The sequence below is a fragment of the Coregonus lavaretus genome, assembly GCF_964263955.1.
Source record: "Coregonus lavaretus genome assembly, chromosome: 10".
Lineage (NCBI taxonomy): Eukaryota > Metazoa > Chordata > Actinopteri > Salmoniformes > Salmonidae > Coregonus > Coregonus lavaretus.
In genome coordinates this window covers 21,793,325-21,810,783 of record NC_139997.1, presented here as the reverse complement: position 1 = coordinate 21,810,783, position 17,459 = coordinate 21,793,325, and the positions used below count along the sequence as shown (strand labels likewise).

General features: G+C 42.2%; 1 protein-coding gene across 1 annotated transcript in view; it reads left to right on the top strand.

Moving 5' to 3' along the window:
• The window catches only part of LOC311136250 (roundabout homolog 3-like), a gene marked incomplete at its 5' end in the record, with an annotated part of 309,721 nt that overhangs the window by 246,772 nt on the left and 45,490 nt on the right, over positions 1–17,459 (top strand). Inside the window, 3 exons of the mRNA XM_084170382.1 lie at positions 974–1,094; positions 1,378–1,516; positions 1,670–1,797. Of these exons, the coding sequence (XP_084026508.1) occupies positions 974–1,094; positions 1,378–1,516; positions 1,670–1,797 (388 nt within the window). The remainder of the gene's footprint in view (positions 1–973; positions 1,095–1,377; positions 1,517–1,669; positions 1,798–17,459) is intronic.

Sequence of the window (17,459 nt, the reverse complement as noted above, 5' to 3'; positions counted from 1 at the left end):
AGGTTTGAATCTCTCTGATGCCTTGTCACAATAAAAAATAAATGCATTTGCATGATTAATGCCTAATGAAATTAATTTCCATGTGTCCTATCTGTGCTTGGAGTTCAAAAAATTTAACCCAAAATAAGATAGTAATTTTAGAAGTAGTTTTATTGAAACATAATTTATTTTCTCAGAGTATTAATAAGACCTCACAGAAAAACTTTAAAGGAACTAGAGTAAAACAGTATCAGAACCTCCCTGCAACCTAAAAATACAAGTTTAAAAAACGCTCTGTTTTACTTGTCAGGAAACGTATGGCTTCGAAGACACAACCAATCTGAAACCAAAAACATACGTTCCCACAACTTCCAAGGAACCAAATGTGCTAGCTGGGAAGGCTCTTGTTATATGTATTCCATATTTGTTGGGAGAGAGAAATAGAAAGTGGGGTGGGGTGAGGTGAGGTTGGAGAAAGAGAGAGACAGAAACAGAAAGAGAGTAGGGTGGGAGAGAGGGGGGAGAGTGAGAAGGAAAGAGAGAGAGGCAATGTGATGCTAGGGCTGTGGAGAGAGAGAGATTGAGTGAGAGAGAATAAGAGAGAGAGGGAGGGAGGGAGAGAAAGAGAGACAAGGAGAAAACCACAATCAGACACAGATAACCAAATGCCTAAAATGTTGTTCACTCAATATATAACATGACAGAGTGAATGGCCTTGGGGACATGACAAGAACATCATCACTCTTCCCCCTGTGGTGGCTTTTAAGGGGACACTGTGGCTTACTTCTTGACCAGTGGAGGCTGCTGAGGGGAGGACGGCTCATAATAATGGCTGCAACGGCATCAAACCATGTGTTTGATGTATTTGATACCATTCCACCTGTTCCAATCCAGCCATTACCAAGAGCACGTCCTCCCCAATTAAGGTGCCACCAAGCTCCAGTGTTCTTGACTAACATGCTTGTTTATTCCCTTCCCCTCCATCTATCTATAGATCCGAGGAGGAAAGCTGATGATTTCAAACACGAGGAAGAGCGATGCGGGCATGTTTGTGTGCGTGGGCACCAATATGGTAGGGGAAAGGGACAGCGACCCAGCAGAACTAGTGGTGTTTGGTGAGTTTCAACATGTCTAGTAACATGTTAAGTTGTCTCTCTCCTCCTCCTCAAATTCACATTCAAATGCTCTTGCATCTGTGTTTCCTCTTCTCCCTCTGTTGCTCACTTTTTATCTGCTACTGTGAATTCATCATCTTTTCCCTACTTCTCCCACTCTCCAATCTTACCCCCCTCCTCTTTTCTCTCCCCATCTTTCTCTCCTTATTTTGCTTTTTCTCCCTCTTTCTTCCTTAACTTAGCTCTCTCTCTGACCATATCTGTCTCTCTGTCCGTCTGTCAGAGCGGCCCATGTTTGTTAAGCGTCCGGTGAACCAGGTGGTGTTGGCTGATGACACAGTGGACTTCCTGTGTGAGGCCCATGGAGACCCCGCCCCCACCATCCGCTGGAGGAGAGAGGAGGGAGAGCTGCCCCGCGGCAGGTGAGGATCCACACAAACACACACACATAGATAGATACACACACAGCATTACATTAGCATTGGTCACCAGAAATCAATGAGGGTGAATGGATCCCAGTTAGCATACAGTACCATCCTATCAGCTTTGCTCTGCTGCTGCTGTTGTTGTTGCAGGTCAGAGATCCACAGTGACCACAGCTTGCGTCTGACCCAGGTCCGGGCTGAGGACGAGGGCACCTACACCTGTTTGTCTGAGAACAGCGTGGGAAAGGCAGAGGCATCGGGCAGCCTGCAGGTCCACGGTAAGACCGGGCACAACACACATGAATGTGGACACATACAAATATGGGGTTGTTTACACATGACATGCAAACACACTCACTGGTACAGAGTGACACACACACACACACACATTCATACACACACACACACACACACACACACACACACATAAGTAGAGACACAGGCACATGCACCAATAGGAGCTTATGGCATGGAGTTGCGTGGAGATTATTTTGTGTGGCTGTTGGGGAGATTATTTAGTTTGGAGAGTGCAGCTGCAATATTAATGGGGTGCGCCAGTGTGTGTGTGTGTGTGTTTCGTCTACAACACACTCATACTAGAGGAGACAGCCAGAGGGGTTTCTGTTTGAGCACATCTCTTTCAGTCTGAGCCCTCTCGTTCCCTCTCTCCACCTCTCCCTTTACACATTCATCCCTTCATTTTGACCTATAGTCGTCAAATCATAATACCTATTCATACCAGGGATTGGGGTCAATACCAATTCTATCAATTCAGATGATGAATAGAAAGAGTTTGAAAATATATTTGAAACGTGGCATTTATTTTCTATGAGGATATTTCAATTTCACTTCCTGACTTGACTAGTAAAGTAAAACATAATCTAACCATGATACACACATTCTTGGTTCATTGGACTGCACTGCTCATTCAATTATCCTCAAGTCTCAACTCAACTCAACTCGACCCACCTCATTTTCATTCATCTCTCTTTTTTTTTCTCTGCTCCATTTTATTCCATCTCTCCATTCCAGTGGGTCCATTTAGTAAGTACACTGTTTCATCTCATCTCTCTGCATGTAGCATGTGTCGAGTGAAGGACAAGGATTGATCTGATTGCTTGCGATTGGGTCTCGTCCAGGCGTTTGCCATATTGGGCATAGTAGAAACCACCCGTTTGCTTTTATATGATTGGCGTCTTGATGAAGGGGGTAAAAGTCAATATGCGTTAAATGCCCCTGGCCACCCTGTAAAATCATACTCTGCTATACCATATATGGACGTGGCTCAACAGCAGCAATCCAATCAGCTTTGAGTTCATCTATAAAATGGTCTGTACTATAGATTATCTATCTATCTATATATATATATATATATAAGTTGTCTCTCTCCTCCTCCTCAAATTCACACATACATACATATATACACATATATATATATAAACACACACACATACATACATACATATATATATATATATATATATATATATATATATATATATATATATATATATATATATATACACATACATATGTATACACATATACATACACACACATATACACACACATACAGTGGGGAGAACAAGTATTTGATACACTGCCGATTTTGCAGGTTTTCCTACTTACAAAGCATGTAGAGGTCTGTAATTTTTATCATAGGTACACTTCAACTGTGAGAGACGGAATCTAAAACAAAAATCCAGAAAATCACATTGTATGATTTTTAAATAATTAATTTGCATTTTATTGCATGACATAAGTATTTGATCACCTACCAACCAGTAAGAATTCCGGCTCTCACAGACCTGTTAGTTTTTCTTTAAGAAGCCCTCCTGTTCTCCACTCATTACCTGTATTAAATGCACCTGTTTGAACTCGTTACCTGTATAAAAGACACCTGTCCACACACTCAATCAAACAGAGTCCAACCTCTCCACAATGGCCAAGACCAGAGAGCTGTGTAAGGACATCAGGGATACAATTGTAGACCTGCACAAGGCTGGGATGGGCTACAGGACAATAGGCAAGCAGCTTGGTGAGAAGGCAACAACTGTTGGTGCAATTATTTGAAAATGGAAGAAGTTCAAGATGACGGTCAATCACCCTCGGTCTGGGGCTCCATGCAAGATCTCACCTCGTTGGGGCATCAATGATGTGGTCCTCTGTAGCTCAGCTGGTAGAGCACGGTGCTTGTAACGCCAAGGTAGTGGGTTCGATCCCCGGGACCACCCATACACAAAAAAAAATATATATATATGTATGCACGCATGACTGTAAGTCGCTTTGGATAAAAGCGTCTGCTAAATGGCATATTATTATTAATGATCATGAGGAAGGTGAGGGATCAGCCCAAAACTACATGGCAGGACCTGGTCAATGACCTGAAGAGAGCTGGGACCACAGTCTCAAAGAAAACCATTAGTAACACACTACGCCGTCATGGATTAAAAACCTGCAGCGCACGCAAGGTCACCCTGCTCAAGCCAGCGCATGTCCAGGCCCGTCTGAAGTTTGCCAATGACCATCTGGATGATCCAGAGGAGGAATGGGAGAAGGTCATGTGGTCTGATGAGACAAAAATTGAGCTTTTTGGTCTAAACTCCACTCGCCGTGTTTGGAGGAAGAAGAAGGATGAGTACAACCCCAAGAACACCATCCCAACAGTGAAGCATGGAGGTGGAAACATCATTCTTTGGGGATGCTTTTCTGCAAAGGGGACAGGACGACTGCACCGTATTGAGGGGAGGATGGATGGGGCCATGTATCGCGAGATCTTGGCCAACAACCTCCTTCCCTCAGTAAGAGCATTGAAGATGGGTCGTGGCTGGGTCTTCCAGCATGACAATGACCCGAAATACAGAGCCAGGGTAACTAAGGAGTGGCTCCGTAAGAAGCATCTCAAGGTCCTGGAGTGGCCTAGCCAGTCTCCAGACCTGAACCCAATAGAAAATCTTTGGAGGGAGCTGAAAGTCCGTATTGCCCAGCGACAGCCCCGAAACCTGAAGGATCTGGAGAAGGTCTGTATGGAGGAGTGGGCCAAAATCCCTGCTGCAGTGTGTGCAAACCTGGTCAAGACCTACAGGAAACGTATGATCTCTGTAATTGCAAACAAAGGTTTCTGTACCAAATATTAAGTTCTGCTTTTCTGATGTATCAAATACTTATGTCATGCAATAAAAAGCAAATTAATTACTTAAAAATCATACAATGTGATTTTCTGGATTTTTGTTTTAGATTCCGTCTCTCACAGTTGAAGTGTACCTATGATAAAAATTACAGACCTCTACATGCTTTGTAAGTAGGAACACCTGCAAAATCGTCAGTGTATCAAATACTTGTTCTCCCCACTGTATATACACATTTATATACACATATACACACAGTGGCGCCGTGGTCTAAGGCACTGCATCGCAGTGCTAGCTGTGCCACTAGAGATCCTGGTTCGAATCCAGGCTCTGTCGTAGCCGGCCGCGACCGGGAGACCCAGGGGGCGGCGCACAATTCGTCCAGGGTAGGGGAGGGATTGGCCGGCAGGGATGTAGCTCAGTTGGTAGAGCATGGCATTTGTAACGCCAGGGTTGTGGGTTCGATTCCAGTATAAAAAAAAAAAAATTATGCACTCACTAACTGTAAGTCGCTCTGGATAAGAGCGTCTGCTAAAATGTAAAAATATACACATATACATACATTACATATATATATATATATATATATACATACTACCAGTCAAAAGTTTGGACACACCTACTCATTCAAGGGTTTTTCTTTACTTTTACTATTTTCTACATTGTAGAATAACAATAAAGACATCAAAACTATGAAATAACACTTATGGAATCATGTAGTAACCAAAACAGTGTTAAACAAATCAAAATATATTTTAGATTTTAGATTCTTCAAAGTAGCCACCCTTTGCCTTGATGACAGCTTTGCACACTCTTGGCATTCTCTCAACCAGCTTCACCTGGAATGCTTTTCCAACAGTCTTGAAGGAGTTCCCACATATGCTGAGCACTTGTTGGCTGCTTTTCCTTCACTCTGCGTTCCAACTCATCCCAAACCATCTCATCCCTTTGGTTGAGGTTGGGTGATTGTGGAGGCCAGGTCATCTGATGCAGCACTCCATCACTCTCCTTCTTGGTCAAATAGCCCTTACACAGCCTGGAGGTGTGTTGGGTCATTGTCCTGTTGAAAAACAAATGATAGTCCCACTAAGCGCAAACCAGATGGGATGGTATCGCTGCAGAATGCTGTGGTAGCCATGCTGGTTAAGTGTGCCTTGAATTCGAAATAAATCACAGACAGTGTCTCCAGCAGAGCACCCACATACCATCACACCTCCTCCTCCATGCTTCATGGTGGGAACTACACATGCAGAGATCATCCATTCACCTACTCTGCGTCTCACAAAGACACGGCGGTTGAAATCAAAAATCTCACATTTGGACTCATCAGACCAAAGGACACATTTCCACCAGTCTAATGTCCATTGCTCGTGTTTCTTGGCCCAAGCAAGTCTCTTATTATTATTGGTGTCCTTTAGTAGTGGTTTCTTTGCAGCAATTGGAACATGAAGGCCTTGTTCACGCAGTCTCCTCTGAACAGTTGATGTTGAGATGTTTCTGTTACTTGAACTCTGTGAAGCATTTATTTGGGCTGCAATTTCTGAGGCTGGTAACTCTAACGAATGTATCCTCTGCAGCAGAGGTAACTCTGGCTCTTCCTTTCCTGTGCCGGTCCTCATGAGAGCCAGTTTCATCATAGCGCTTGATGGTTTTTGTGACTGCACTTGAAGAAACTTTCGAAGTTCTTGAAATGTTCAGTATTGACTGATCTTCATGTCTTAAAGTAATGATGGACTGTCATTTCTCTTTGCTTATTTGAGCTGTTCTTGCCATAATATGGACTCTTTTACCAAATAGGGCTATCTTCTGTATACCCCCACCCCCCACCTTGTCACAACACAACTGATTGGCTCAAACGCATTAAGAAGGAAATAAATTCCACAAATTAACTTTTAACAAGGCACACCTGTTAATTGAAATGCTGTCCAGGTGACTACCTCATGAAGCTGGTTGAGAGAATGCCAAGAGTGTGCAAAGCTGTCATCAAGGCAAAGGGTGGCTACTTTGAAGAATCTCAAATCTAATATATTTTGTTTTGTTTAACACTTTTTTGGTTACTACATGATTCCATATGTGTTAATTCATATTTTTGATGTCTTCACTATCATTCTACAATGTAGAAAATAGTAAAAATAAAGAAAAACCCTTGAATGAGTAGGTGTCCAAACTTTTGACTGGTACTGTATATTTACAGCAACAACCATTAACACTTCAACCATTAACTTTGGAATGCCTAAAAAGGTTAATTGGATAAAATTGGGCTGTGATATTGACACACGGAGAGCTAGCCTTTTTTGTACACCTACAACGACTGATACCATGCATGTGTATGTGTGTGTGTGAGTGAGTGTGTATGTGTGCACGCACTAAGACTCAATGCTTCAAATAGGCTAATGATAGGACCACAGTCATGTCCTTGACTTGTCAATTATGATTACAGCAGAGATCAATGGGACAGGGTTGACCTCAGGTATTTACACCCACATTGGCAAATTACCCAGGGCAGCTAGCATGATGGTATTGAAAGAAGGATGAAGGGAGGGAAGGAGGCGGGGCGAAGGGGAGGAGGCGATCAATACTAGCCCAGAAGGAAAGGTGACAGGCAGGCTGAGGTTTTTTGCTGCCACGCAGACCAACTGTAGCTACAACGATTTGGAGGTCTACCACCTTCTATGCACTTGAGGTAGAAGTTGCCCATAACCACAGATCTAGGATCAGATTAAGCTAACCCCAATCATAGCATTAACCATTATGGTTAGAAAAAAATAATCAGACCCTATGTCAATGGTTACGGTCAATTTACTGCCGCCTTTGCTACTTGGTAGATCAAATGAGGTTTCCTCCTAAGTCTGAGGTTTGGCTAACATCTACACTATAGTGTAACCCAACTTGGTTGCAGATGTTTTATATTTAAAAGGCCCCTGTTTAGTAGTTGAATGTAAATATTTTGCGACCAGTTTCCATTTTAGTATCCCTCCCACACTAGACCTCCCACTTAGCCCACAGCACCGTGCACGACTCATTTTGGACACAGTCGGAAGACGCCAACATCCATTAACCGCCAATCCATCAGCTACTCGCATATTATCTCAATTTACTTGTTGTGCTATTGTGAAGGAAAATAAGAGCCATGTTTTCGTAACATTAGCCAAGTGTAGGTTAATAAAAATTATTTTTGGAGTAACCCAGAAGCTTTTCTGTCTCTCGTAAAACATAAAAAGCAAGCCATAGCTATGAAATTAAACGTTGTTCTGCCATAAAACTGAAGATATTGCACTATATTTCTTCAGTGTACATTGTCAAAATGAAAGAAAATTAAGTGGAAATGGTAGGTTAAGAGGGAACAATTCATAGTATACAGGCCACATGCACAGATAGAGGTCTAAGGGTGCCTGAGCACCTGCACTTTTGTCCTCCTGTGAGATTGGTTAATTATAAAACATATTTCACTTTTAGTCTATTTTCTCTCATTATTTAAATTAAATGACCCATCAAACTAGCTAATTTCTAAAAATGTTGGTGTGGAAAATTCTCCCTCCCGTCTGCCCCCACGCGAGTGTGCACTGCAGGCAGAAGATACCTGCGCCGAACGAAAGTGTAGTAGTGGCTCCCTTTGCAGTTGCATGTGTCATATCACAGTCAGGAAAAGGGAAGGCTTCAATTAGACTGTTTGTTAGTAGGCCTAAGAGGCAGATGTCAGCAGCAGAACAAACTCCAATCACAGGTAAAGACTAGTTAGATTGTTTCAACAGCATAGCTAACTAGCTGGTATACATAATCTACATTTGCTATAATCAGCTGATAGCCCACCCCTCTTCAGCCTCTCTTTGTAGCCTGACGACTCACACTAAATTCTTCCACTGCTCTGTCGTTCGTTACATACTTTAGTCTGAGACTGCCATCATTGAAGTCTTTTGTGGTGAGGAGGGGCGCGAGGGGCGTTGTACAAAATAAAGTAATCAGCGATTGAATTGTCTCTAACCAATCAGAGTATCAAAGCCAATGACACATTTTCAAACCACCGCTTTACCCAAGTGTGTTCTGACTCTGGAACAACCCATCGGTTTCTGGACCAATCTGATGGCTCTGAATGTGTTCGCATTTGGTGAAATGTCGGGGTAGTACTAATATCCAGACTCATTGTGGAGAAGAAACTAACGTCCATGAGCATGGCGTAGCGTTTGGCCAGAGCAAGGAGTCTGGGTAGCCAGGCAATTCTCTTTGTGCAGTAGGCTATAAGATTGTGTACAGTGGGATGAGTGGGATTTTGCTAAAAAATAAAGCCAAAAAAAATCTACAACATCTGTATTTAAATGTGGCTACAGGAGCATTAGATAATTAGCTATGAATGTACGAGATTTAAGGACATGTTTTTTTTGTTTTATTTGCACAGGCCACCAAGGGATGAAAGACTCCACTTATAATTTGTACAATGATTTGTTGAAGAACAGTATATAAAAAATTAAAAACATCTCATCAGACAACAAAAATGTATCACAAAATGAGAAGTGGAGGGGAAAACAGAAGAAACGGGTGGGTCCCATAATGGGGGCTCGTCCGGGACAGACAAGCAATCTCAAAGGATATTTTTTATAATGCCCGCAGCTGCAATAAAATCATGACAATAGTGTGTTATTTCCTAAACTGCCCTGTGTATTAGCATGTGTAAAGGACAGGGACAATAGAGGCGGAAATAAGACGGTGTAAGACTAATTTAGATACAACAGATTAAAGACTGGGGAAAGCACTGGGGCGATGTTTGTAAGCCTGTTAAATAGGCAGTCTTGTGTTGGGCGGAAAACAACCCAATTATGGAGCAAGTGGGTCAGAGAGGAGAGAGAGGGTGAGAGATAGAGAGAGGACAGGGTATGTTTGTGTGTGTGTGTGTCAGAGAGAGACAGAGAGGGAGGAAGAGAGAGAGTGAGATAAATAAAGAAACAGAGAAAGAGAAAAAGAAAAAGAGAGAGAGAAATTAGAGTAAAACACTACCCGTCCTGAATTTATGAAGAAAAATAACAACTAAGAGATGACATCCATTTTATCAGCAACATATCAGCATGCAATGTCAATACACACAAGTTCACTTTCATCTTCCAAATCTACATGAAGGCAAGGATTTTAGCACCAATAGCTGTTTCAATTGTTTTCTTCAGGGAAAGAACTTGAAGTCCCAGAACATTGTACTCATTCATTCTGTTCTAAAGGTGGTAATTTTAGCAGGTCTTTTACAAGTCCTCTCAAGCTTAAAGCGTTGTATTTTTGATGCAGTATTAATAGCGTTTGTGTGGGTGCATTTTTAATTGCGAGCGGGTCTACTCGAGCGTGTGTGTGGCTGTGGTCTGTCGACATCATCATGTGACTGTGACAGCTGCCTGTCACTCTTAGCCCCTGAGGAGGCTCTCTCTGAGGACACGGCTTTCCTTTGTTGCTTACCGTGTGTGTGTGTGTGTGTGTGTGTGTGTGTGTGTGTGTGTGTGTACGCGCGTGTGTGTGCGTGTCTGTGTGTAAGACAGCTTGAGAGAGAGAATTATATGTTTGTGTTTGTCTGTTTGAGTGTGTGTGTGTGTGTGTGTGATTAAAGTTTTAATATCACATGCACAAGTACAATGATATTCCTTTCTTGCAAGCTCTAAACCCAACAATGCAGTAATCAATAACAATGTAATACTAGAAATAACATAAGGTAGAACAAATAGAAAGATAAATAAAAAGAAGAACACGATAAAGTAAGCAAGCATAATATATACAGGTTCAGTTCCAGTACCATATTTACAATATGCAGGGATACTGGAGTGATAGTGGTAGATATGTGTAGGGGTAACTAGTCATCAGGATATATTATAAACAGAGTAGCAGCAGCGTATATGACGATGGTATGTCAGTGGGTGTGTGTGTGTAGAGTCAGTATAAATGTATGTGCATATTATGTGTGTGTGAGCAAATGATGAAGTGAGTGTTTGTGTGTGTGTTGGAGTGTCAGTGTGCGTGAGTGTGTAGGGCCATGTGAGTGTGCATAGAGACTGCAAAATAAAATAAAATAAACGGTATATATACACACTACCAGTCAAAGGTTTGGACACACCTACTCATTCAAGGGTTTTTCTTTATTTGTACTATTTTTTATATTGTAGAATAATAAGACATCTATGAAACAACACTATGAAATAAAACATGTGGAATCATGTAGTAACCAAAAAAGTGTTAAACAAATATATATTTGAGATTCTTCAAATAGCCACCCTTTGCCTTGATGACAGCTTTGCACACTCTTGGCATTCTCTCAACCAGCTTCATGAGGTAGTCACCTGGAATGCATTTCAATTAACAGGTGTGCCTTCTTAAAAAGCCTCAGAAATTGCAGCGCAAATAAATGTTTCACAGAGTTCAAGGCAGAGACACATCTCAACATCAACTGTTCAGAGGGGACTGTGGGAATCAGGCCTTTATGGTCAAATTGCTGCAAAGAAACCACTACTAAAGGACACCAATAATAAGAAGAGACCTGCTTGGGCCAAGAAACACGAGCAATGGACATTAGACCAGTGGAAATGTGTCCTTTGGTCTGGAGTCCAAATTGGAGATTTTTGTTTCCAACCGCCATGTCTTTGTGAGACACGGTGTGGGTGAACGGATGATCTCTGCATGTGTATTTCTCACCGTAAAACATGGAGGAGGTGGTGTTATGGTGTGGGGTGCTTTGCTGGTGATTTATTTAGAATTCAAGGCACACTTAACCAGCATGGCTACCACAGCATTCTGCAACGATACGCCATCCCATCTGGTTTGGGCTTAGTGGGACTATCATTTTGTTTTTCAACAGGACAATGACCCAACACACCTCCAGGCTGTGTAAGGGCTATTTGACCAAGAAGGAGAGTGATGGAGTGCTGCATCAGATGACCTGGCCTCCACAATCCCCCGACCTCAACCCAATTGGGATGGTTTGGGATGAGTCGGACCGCAGACTGAAGGAAAAGCAGCCAACAAGTGCTCAGCATGTGGGAACTCCTTCAAGACTGTTGGAAAAGCATTCCACGTGAAGCTGGTTGAGAGAATGCCAAGAGTGTGCAAAGCTGTCATCAAGGCAAAGGGTGGCTATTTGAAGAATCTCAAATATAAAATATATTTTGATTTGTTTAACACTGTTTTGGTTACTACATGATTCCATATGTGTTTTTTCATAATTTTGATGTCTTCACTATTATTCTACAATGTAGAAAATAGTAAAAATAAAGAAAAACCCTGGAATGAGTTGGTGTGTCCACACTTTTGACTGGTACTGTGTATATACACACACAAGGGTCAACACAGTCCGTGTAGCCATTTTGTTAGCTATTTAGCAGTCTTATGGCTTGGAAATAGAAGCTGTTGTTAATACATTGCATTCAATGGTAAAAGATGAGTGTCACAAGGTTGACACTTATGTCAATACATCACAGTCAATGGGGAAAGATAAGTGTCAACAAACTGACGCTTATGTCAATACATGGCATTCTATGGAAAAAGATAAGTGTCACAGGGTTGATGCTTACAGTGGGGAAAAAAGTATTTAGTCAGCCACCAATTGTGCAAGTTCTCCCACTTAAAAAGATGAGAGAGGCCTGTAATTTTCATCATAGGTACACGTCAACTATGACAGACAAATTGAGATTTTTTTTCTCCAGAAAATCACATTGTAGGATTTTTTATGAATTTATTTGCAAATTATGGTGGAAAATAAGTATTTGGTCACCTACAAACAAGCAAGATTTCTGGCTCTCACAGACCTGTAACTTCTTCTTTAAGAGGCTCCTCTGTCCTCCACTCGTTACCTGTATTAATGGCACCTGTTTGAACTTGTTATCAGTATAAAAGACACCTGTCCACAACCTCAAACAGTCACACTCCAAACTCCACTATGGCCAAGACCAAAGAGCTGTCAAAGGACACCAGAAACAAAATTGTAGACCTGCACCAGGCTGGGAAGACTGAATCTGCAATAGGTAAGCAGCTTGGTTTGAAGAAATCAACTGTGGGAGCAATTATTAGAAAATGGAAGACATACAAGACCACTGATAATCTCCCTCGATCTGGGGCTCCACGCAAGATCTCACCCCGTGGGGTCAAAATGATCACAAGAACGGTGAGCAAAAATCCCAGAACCACACGGGGGGACCTAGTGAATGACCTGCAGAGAGCTGGGACCAAAGTAACAAAGCCTACCATCAGTAACACACTACGCCGCCAGGGACTCAAATCCTGCAGTGACAGACGTGTCCCCCTGCTTAAGCCAGTACATGTCCAGGTCCGTCTGAAGTTTGGTAGAGTGCATTTGGATGATCCAGAAGAGGATTGGGAGAATGTCATATGGTCAGATGAAACCAAAATAGAACTTTTTGGTAAAAACTCAACTCATCGTGTTTGGAGGACAAAGAATGCTGAGTTGCATCCAAAGAACACCATACCTACTGTGAAGCAGGGGGATGGAAACATCATGCTTTGGGGCTGTTTTTCTGCAAAGGGACCAGGACGACTGATCCGTGTAAAGGAAAGAATGAATGGGGCCATGTATCGTGAGATTTTGAGTGAAAACCTTCCATCAGCAAGGGCATTGAAGATGAAACGTGGCTGGGTCTTTCAGCATGACAATGATCCCAAACACACCGCCCGGGCAACGAAGGACTGGCTTCGTAAGAAGCATTTCAAGGTCCTGGAGTGGCCTAGCCAGTCTCCAGATCTCAACCCCATAGAAAATCTTTGGAGGGAGTTGAAAGTCCGTGTTGCCCAGCGACAGCCCCAAAACAACACTGCTCTAGAGGAGATCTGCATGGAGGAATGGGCCAAAATACCAGCAACAGTGTGTGAAAACCTTGTGAAGACTTACAGAAAACGTTTGATCTGTGTCTGTGCCAACAAAGGGTATATAACAAAGTATTGAGAAACTTTTGTTATTGACCAAATACTTATTTTCCACCATAATTTGCAAATAAATTCATAAAAAATCCTACAATGTGATTTTCTGGAAAAATAATTCTCATTTTGTCTGTCATAGTTGACGTGTACCTATGATGAAAATTACAGGCCTCTCTCATCTTTTTAAGTGGGAGAACTTGCACAATTGGTAGCTGACTAAATACTTTTTTCCCCCACTGTATGTCAATACATTTGCAGTCAATGGTAAAAGACAAGTGTCAACCTATTGATGCTTATCTCAACACATTGCGTGCAAAAATACAATAAGATACAATGGTCAACTCTGTCCATGTAGCCATTCTGTTAGCTATTTAGTTAGCTCTGTAGCAGTCTTATGGCTTGGGGATAGAAGTCGTTTAGGAGCCTGTTGGTGTCAGACTTGATGCACCGGTACCATTTCTGTAGTCTTGAATGATTTTCCCGGCCTTCCTTTCACACCGCCTGATATAGAGGTCCTGGATGGCAGGGAGCTCGGCCCCATTGATGTACTGGGCTGTCCAAACCACCCTCTGTAGCGCCACACGATCGAGGGCGGTGCTATTGCCATACCAAGCAATGATGCAGCCAGTCAAGATGCTCTGAATGGTACAGCTGTATAACTTTTTGAGGATTTGAAGGCCCTGTCGATATGGATGGGGGCTTACTCGCCCCCCCCCCCCCCCCCCCCGTTTCCAGTAGTCCACGATCAGCTCCTTGATCTTATTGACGTTGAGGGAGAGGTTGGTGTTCCGGCAACACACTGCCAGGTCACTGTAGGCTGTCTCATCATCGCTGTCATGATGTCAGGAAACTTGATGATGCTGTTGGAGTCGTGCGTGGCCTCGCGGTCATGGGTGAAAAGGGAGTACAGGAGGGGACTAAGCACACACCCCTGTGGGGCCCCTGTGTTGAGGGTCAGCGTGGCGGAGGTGATGTTGCCTACTCTCACCGGTCCATCAGGAAGTCCAGGATCCAGTTGCAGAGGGAGGTTTTAAATCCCAGGGTCCTAAGCTCGGTGAGGAGCTAGGATGGGCCAATGGTGTTGAATGCTGAGAGTGTGTGTGTGTGTGTGGGGGGGGGGGAATTTAAGGATTTTGGGCACTCAGGCTAGTAGACTGCAATTTGTATTAGCCCAAGTCCAAAATCAAACATATACTGTGAGCCCCGTCTCTCTTAGTGCATGGTTTTAGTTTGTCTGTTGTAAACACTGTCTGCTCCTGTTTGATTTAGAGCTGCTGTGAGTTGCTGTGTTCCATTCAACTTCAGCACCGAAACTAACTGCACTCTGATCTGGCCTAGCATAAGCACAGTATGTGGGGGGCTGAGGAGTCAGTTGAAAAGTGCTATACACGCAAATGTACACAATCACTAACTCGTGCACACACATGCACAAACACACACACCATCTCACAGCTGCTTTACCTGTCACTCTGACCACCACTCTCCTTCCTAACATACCTCCTTCACTATCTTATCATAAAGAAAGAGTCCTGGACTCCCACAGGTTAAAATAGACACCTTTATGGATGTTTTCCTAGTTATGTGTGCATTTGGTTGCAATAGGCACTTAACATAAGTCAATGGACTCCCCTTTTGAAATTCAAAGCAATTGTCTTTATTTCAAGGTGGATAAATGCAAGACTCCATCTTGTGCCATCCAACATTTCTCCAGCCACATCCCTCAGCTTAAAACCAAACCAAGTGACCTTTGACTGATAAACAAAGTCAGGATTTTGGCTTTAAAGATAGAACTAAGTTTCTCAAAACGTGTAGTAGGCGGAAGCCATTTCTCATTTCTTCCCTATGACACATCTGATACGTTCGCTCAATTCTGGTGTTATGTATATTTTATATCCGCCATTACAGTGTGTTCCCACAATGTGCTATCCCAAGTGAGAACTTTCATGCTTCTCCCTTTTCCCTGCCTCTGAAGCGCAGCGCTGTAGCGCTTCAGAGGCAGGGAAACCGGAGAAGCATGAAAGGCCATTATGGCTAATTATTTATTGTAGCCATAGGCGACGTGCGAGAGAGCGTGCCTCCTCAAATCAAGCATCACCATTGTTATTCTCGAAGTGGAGCTTCGGAGGGGAAAAAGTCCCAGTTAAAAACCCCACCAATCATTCTAAGATAAAAGTAGCTGGATTTGCGCTTAGTCAAGTTATCGTTATCAAGCCTATTGTCTAGTGTGGAGTGGACACAGGGCTTGTTTTGTTGGTATTGTTGTCGGTATATCATCAAAGTACAGTGCCTTCAGAAAGTATTCATACCCCTTGACTTATTCCGCATTTTGTTGTGTTGCAGCCTGAATTCAAAATGGATTACATTTGTTTTTTCCCATCTATACACAAAACCCCATAATGACAAAGTGAAAACATGTTTTTAGAAAAAACAAAATCACATTTATTGAAAATGAAATACAGAAATTTCTAATTTACTTAAGTATTCACAACCCTGAGTCAATACTTTGTAGAAGCACCTTTGGCAGCGATTATAGCTGTGAGTCTTTCTGGGTAAGTCTCTAAGAGCTTTCCACACCTGGTTTCTGCAACATTTGCCCATTATTCTTTTCAAAAATATTCAAGCTCTGTCAAATTAGTTGTTGATCATTGCTACAGTAGACAACTATTTTCAGGTCGTGCCATAGATTTTCAAGTAGATTTAAGTTAAAACTGGAACTCTGCCACTCAGGAACATTCACTGTCTTCTTGGTAAACAACTCCAGTGTAGATTTGGCCTTGTGTTTTAGGTTATTACATCTCCCAGTGTCTGGTGGAAAGCAGACTGAACCAGGTTTTCTTCTAGGATTTTGCCTGTGCTTACCTCCATTCACTTTCTTTTTAATCCTGAAAAACTCCCCAGTCCTTAATGATTACAAGCATACCCATAACATGATGCAGCCACCACTATGCTTGAAAATATGGAGTGTGGTACTCAGTAATGTGTTGTATTGGATTTACCCCAAATATAACACTTTGTATTCAGGACAAAAAGTTAATTGCTTTGCCACATTTCTTTGCAGTATTACTTTAGTGCCTTGTTATAAACAGGATGCATGTTTTGGAATATTTGTATTCTGTACAGGCTTCCTTCTTTTCACTCTGTCAATTAGGTTAGAATTGTGGCGTAACTACAATATTGTTGATCCATCCTCAGTTTTCTCCTATCAAACTCCATAACTGTTTTAATAACTGTTTTAGTCACTGTTGCCCTTCATCTCCGGCAACTAATTTAGGAAGGACGCCTGTATCTTTGGAGTGACTGGGTGTTTTGATACACCATCCAAAGTGTAATTAATAACTTCACCATGCTCAAAGGGATATTCAATGTCTGCTTTTTTTTTTACCCATCTACCCAGGTGCCCTTCTTTGCGAGGCATTGAAAAACCTTCCTGGTCTTTGTGGTTGAATCTGTGTTTGAAATGTACTGCTCGATTGAGGGCTCTTACAGATCATTTTATGTGTGGGGTGCAGCTATGCAACTTATGTGACTTGTTAAGCACATTTTTACTACTGAACTTCTTTAGGCTTGCCATTATAAATGGGTTGAATACTTATTGACTCAAGACATTTCAGCGTAAAACTTTTCATGAATTTGTTCATTTCAGAAATTTCACTTTGACATTTTGGGGTATTGGGTGTACAGTCGTGGTCAAAAGTTTTGAGAATGACACAAATACTAATTTTCACAAAGTCTGCTGCCTCAGTTTTGATGATGGCAATTTGCATATACTCCAGAATGTCATGAAGAGTGATCAGATGAATTGCAAATAATTGCAAAGTCCCTCTTTGCCATGAAAATGAACGTAATCCCCCAAAAACATTTCCACTGCATTTCAGCCCTGCCACAAAAGGACCAGCTGACATCGTGTCAGTGATTCTCTC